The 5,925-nt window shown below is 34.8% G+C and overlaps 1 protein-coding gene across 1 annotated transcript in view; it reads right to left on the bottom strand.

Annotated features, from left to right (window-relative positions):
- The window catches only part of LOC117181229 (ester hydrolase C11orf54 homolog), a 15,678-nt gene extending 10,281 nt beyond the window's left edge, over positions 1–5,397 (bottom strand). The window contains exons 1-2 of the mRNA XM_033373796.1: positions 5,250–5,397; positions 2,703–2,801 (exon numbers count right to left, since the gene is read on the bottom strand). Coding sequence (XP_033229687.1) covers positions 2,703–2,801; positions 5,250–5,397 — 247 coding nt within the window. The remainder of the gene's footprint in view (positions 1–2,702; positions 2,802–5,249) is intronic.
- Positions 5,398–5,925: the final 528 nt, after the last annotated feature.

The following is a 5,925-nucleotide window of genomic DNA, read 5'->3' as shown; positions in this document are numbered from 1 at the left end:
AGCTTCGTAGATATATATATATATATATATATATATAATTATAATTTCCTGTCCCACGCTTGCCGTGTGACCATAGTACAGAAATGCAAGCAATTGCAGAAAAGTGGCATAAGGCGAGCCGATCATTTTCCTTTCTTTCGTATCACACCATTGTCTTCCTCCAATCAAAAATTCCTGACTAAACAAAATGTACCACGCGAATCGAAAATCTATTAAAGGAAAACAGTCAGGGCTGTATAAACTATTTCTAGTAGAAGTACATACTGTTAAAAAAATATGCGTGCATTGTTTGCCTAATAGTACGTATGCGCGCGAATGCCAGCGCTTGAAAAAATTGCTAATTCTCGCACTGAAAAACCACCATTCCCCTTTTACAGTTTTCGACGGCACCGTACCTTATTTTGTTAACCTTCTGACTCCTGCGCCTGACGTATATTCTAGCAACAATCGATTTTCGACTATTTCATTTTAATACATCTGCAGTGAAATCCTTCAATAGCCCTTCCTTCTATAGCCCTTCCAAGAATTGATGCCACGCCACGGGTAGGTGTAACAGGAGCTGCGCGTGGTGCGCCGAACCTGCGGTTGGCACTCAAGCGAGCACTCAGGATTGGTCAAGGAAAAGCGGAGCGGGTTATAATGAGTTAATTCCCACCCACCGTCAACCCCAAAACTGGTGCTATAGAAGAGTTTCACTCTATTGATTCATTAGAATCCTTAACCTCCTCTGAAATTACATCAATTATGTCAGTTTTGTTTAGTTTTGATGTATATGATTTTATTCTTCGATCGTATTTGTTGACATCTTTAAAGAGACGCTCCGCGTAACTTTATCCGGAACTTTTTTTGAGTGCCTAAAAAAACCTTATTTATGAAATAAACAAATACCCGTAATTTTAAAATTTTAGGGCCATAAAAATGTGATTATGACATGGCCTCAATCTCCCTTTCTAGGACATGTTGTCCCCCTGCGTTAATACCCAGAGGTGTAATAAAACCTCTGATATTAACATGAACAGAAAAATCAATCAACTCGATGTAATATTATGAAATTTCTTTTTTAAATTATAAAAATACTAATATTAAGTTTTATGAAAAATCAGATTTTTATTTTCTTAAGAATTAATACTTATTACCTTACGAATAATTGGAATTATTTTTTGGCATGAATTTGGACATATTAAGTATAGTTCCGAATATTTATTACCTGATACTTTTCTTCAAGCTTTGTATATTTCTGTATTTTGAGGAACTGATTAAAAAAATTATAGTGAAAATTGACGTAAATTTAATTTTCATGGTGAAAACCATAAAATCATGAGTGTGTTTACGTTTATCTCGAGTGTAGATATTTTATTTCTCGTGAGAAGATATAAATAAAATTAAATAAAAAAAATATGTAACTGTAGGGATTATTCACTGGAATACTTACGTTTTCGGTACGAGTTAGGAATGCAAATTTTTAATTTATTAACAAATATCTCTAAAACTTGCACTCGTGCAAAAAATTTTATAGAACATAACATTCTTATTTTTCATAGGTCTTAAACTTTTTTAAAAATATTTTTTACCATGAAAATCAAACCTACGTCAATTTATACTATGATTATCGTAATCAGCGCGCCAAAATACATGAGTATACGGAGCTTACAAAAAATTGAAGGCAAGAGCTATTCGAAGCATTATCCGATGTATTTCTTATCGTGAATTTATAAATAAAAATTCAGAACTGAACACCTTGAATATTAGCGACAAAAAATTAATACGTTTAAAGTGAAAAACTTAAAAATGGAATGCAAGGTTATCAAGTTATATAAATGAAAATATACCAGGCAACCATAAGATTTTGCATAAATGTGACCTTATAATTATAAAACGTAGTGATGACTAGAAGAAGTCCTGTGGATCAAACTTCAAATCAATTCAATATTATCAGACTCGCGGCACGTCTCTTGAACAACGGCGCTTGCTGGTGGTAACGCTGCTGTTCATGACTTCGCTACTGTAGGGTTCAAACCTTTTAGCTAGGTATTTTATTTACATAATAAAAAGATTCAAATTATTATATATTATAATATAATATATAAAATAAATTCTATTTTCAAATAATATTAATTAATAATAAATAATCATAAATTATTATGGATACCTAATTGATCCCTAATTAATTGGAATTAATAATAGTAGTAATTTGAATTTTTTTATTCTGAAAAAAAATGTTTAGCCAAAAGATTCAAACCCCACGCCAGCACAGTCACAAAAAATACGACCACGAGGTCAGCGCCGACGAAGAGACGTGCCAGGTGACGGATTTTAGTGAATCAGTGAAGTTAGCCGCAATTTTAAAAAATTAATATATTCGAAACTAAGCTCCACTTACAAAAAAGTCGTGACGCATGTCAAATGAAATTGAATAATCTTTTGAATTATGCTCATGCGATCTCGACTTGAATTTCCACCCTCAGGCCTTCCCCTTGTGAGCGGGAGATACAAAATAATGCTCTTCTTAAAAGAACTTCTTGCCTGTGACGTCAGGTAAATATTACTAATATTTTGTATCAGCTTCATTCCCTGGTTATAAAAGGATTACTAGATCACGGTGTTACCTAGTTTGTCTACAAAGGGAGTAGAAGAATGTTATAGGGGCAATAAAGGAAAGCGAATGTAAATAATACATTACGAGATTGTAAATAAAAAGTTACCAGAAGCTGCTAAAGTAAAGGGCGATTTCTTCAAGTCTGGACAGTCGACGACTTCAACAGAAACTTCAGCGTAGTTTTTAGAGAGTTCCTCAGTTAGAACTGAAATAAAATATTAATTTAGTGAAGATATTTACCCATTCTAAGAGAACGACGTCTCCATTTCTTACCACTTCACGCTGCATGTGGAGGGTGTAGAGCACCACGCCGTGCTTATTCGGTCCACAGCTCTTCGTCGCGTTTAGTTGCTGTGTAGCTCCAAGTTCTATGTATAAACATAGGACGTTAAGGTACACAGTGACCAAACGCGACGGAGAGCTGTTAACCGGCCAATTGTGAGCTGGCGCGGTACAATGCCTACACACAGAAAAATGTTTGACCCTATATCAAAGATTAAATTTGTTTCATTCAAATAAAATGTAATTAAGGCAAAAATTAGTATGTTTTAATCAAATAAATATTGTTTAAAGCTGAAAAATATTTGTTTCATTCAAACAAACATTTCTCTGTGTGCAATCTCAACGTAAAGCGCTCTGGAATGGAGATGTCGAGATATATAAATAAAATATTTTTAATGTAATGATTTTAAATATATAACTCATAAAATTAAGGCACTTTTGAATGAATGTTTTGCAATTTCCTTTAAACTACGGTAAATTTTATTATTATAGGACCCTATTATAGGTGCAAAACTATAAGCCTCTATACTCGTATAGGAATTGCATGGTTACTGAGACATGGGGGGTTGTAGTTATTACACTTTGGTTTGCACACCATTTTAGAATAAAATTTTATTCATCAAAAACAAACTTACTGAAGTTTTACAAGCTTTACAACGGTGGTAACAATTTCTCATAAATATATGTTATTTCGATAGGTTTTGGAACTTAAAATTTAAGTTCAAAATATGTAAAAAGATGTATTCCCGAATTTTGATCAAATGCGTATTGGAAGAAAGCGTATTGCAATGACAATTTCAGGATATTCTCAGATAGTAGTTAAAATAATTATAAAATGGCAAAGTTCTAAAAACCTACATTCGAAACCAATAGAGTGAATAAAAAAATACATGAAGAACTCTGAAGTTGGTCGAGGCGGGGTTCTGAATCAAAACTGTTGGAAACATGTTGAAAATTCAACCACTTTTCAACCACTTTTGTGGTTGGAAATTCGTTCATTCACAAAATTGAAATAAAATTTAATCAAATGTATTTAAAAATTAATAAAGATGCGCATGCACTTAATGCGTCATCATACTTTTATTTAAAATTTAGGATGATATAAAAATCTTGAATCAAACCTATTCAATTTCCTGAAAAATTATACTTGCTTTGAAATTCACTAATTGCGCTGAATAAAATTGTTTTCGCTTTACTAAAATTTTAATCACATTTAGTTGAATTTTTAAATACAAACATCACGCACATTCAGGTTTATCAATTGAAAATTCTTAACTTTATTTTAATATAAATTTTATAAAAAATCTGAGCATACGTGTTTTGAGATGTTTGAGACGTGAATGTGTAATTTGAAAAAAACTATAGTAAGAACATGTAGTTTGAGAAATAGTTATCAGCATCATGAATCTTGTGAAATTTTCTTTAGAATTCCTTTGATACAAATGTTACTTAGTTTGATTTTGATACAATATTATTTCATTTAAAAATGGTTAACACACCCGGTAAGAAGCCTTGTATTAAAAGGTATTGCAAATTTTGAATCCTGAAGAATGCTGTTTCTGTCCTTATTGTTTAAATCCTTATTAGGCTGCGAAAATAATAAGATTCCAATCCTTTTTAAAGCTGATCGGAGCTGCCAAGCGTAAACAACAATGAATTAAAAACACAATTTTCGTTTGAAGCATTTATACCCGCTCCTAAAGCACGAAATTTGCAAAATCTAATCGGACTGTATGCAGGAATACATCTCTTCATCGTAAAATTTGCACTTCGTTTAAATGTCGAAATTAATCTTGACATCGTAAAATGACCGATGCTATGTTTTAAAAAGCTCTTCACCTCATTATTATTTGAAATATAGTAAATAAAAATTAATAAAAATTATAAGGGATTACAATTTTGCTATTTTTTGGTTGCTTTGTGGTATTAAAAAAAATATTGTCGACGCTAGGTACAAAAAGGGATTCAATTTAAAAAATAACTTCAACTGCTGTGGAGATTCAAAACCGGACGACAAAAACGGGATCGAGAAGTGTTCAATATTTCTCACGTTACCACTAGATAAATGAAATTTGTCAATACTTTTTAATGCAAGTCTCCACCTCTATGGGACATGTGTGCACTTCTACTTCTTATGACAGGGAATAAAATTTCCTTGCATGAGTAGAAGAAGAGTTCGGACGTGGTTTTGGTGAGGAGGCCTAAGAAATCCCACGGAAAACAACTACCTGAAACCCACATCGAGGGTGACCCTTATGGGTTGGAGTTGATATTTAGTAGGGTGGAAGTATCAGTGTGAATTTAACTAAGCAACGAACATGGAGTAGTACTTGGCTCCCAAAACAGCTTCCTAAGCCAAGAAATGAACTACCATGTCGAGGGCTGAATGTCACCAGGGAATGGGAACTCAAGCGATGTCCTCGAATAACGGGCAACCTCCCAGTGTAAAAGTGCCCTATCCTCACAAGCAGGGCTCTGTGGGGTGGACCTTGCTTTTCCCTGGCCACTTGTGGGATCATTGAAGGCGACAAATCACCGTTGAGTCAGCAGGTGGCTGATGCGGTTCTTAGTACATCGAGTGGTACGGCTGGGAGTGATGCTTTAAATTGTGACAGCTGAGAAACCAAAGCCACTAAGAACGATGAGACTGCAGGAGGCCCCATAAAATGAAAGTATACTACTGCTGCCAGAAGGAAGTACCATCGCCAGCAACTTAAGTTGCAACGCGAGGCAGCTCCTAAGCCAGGGACCCCAGAGCGGTCTCGGTTCGATAGCATAACTTCAAAGGAGAACAGGGTGAGTAAGAGGGATAAGTTCAGAGATCTAGGAGGCTTCTCCAAAGCCACCTGAAATAGCCGTTGTTCCAAAGAGCTTCCCACAAGGAAAATCAGCATGTAGCAAGCAACGATCCTAGAGGCGCCCTTCGAGATAATGATCGTCCGGGTGAAACCTGGCGACATTATCCGGAGGTTTGAGGACTGCCGGTATAAGAGTGGTGTGCTGATCCTCGTCTGCGCGGATGAGATGTCTAGGACATGGTTCATAGG

Source organism: Belonocnema kinseyi, chromosome 1 (genome assembly GCF_010883055.1).
Source record: "Belonocnema kinseyi isolate 2016_QV_RU_SX_M_011 chromosome 1, B_treatae_v1, whole genome shotgun sequence".
NCBI lineage: Eukaryota > Metazoa > Arthropoda > Insecta > Hymenoptera > Cynipidae > Belonocnema > Belonocnema kinseyi.
This window is presented reverse-complemented; position numbering and strand designations above follow the sequence as displayed.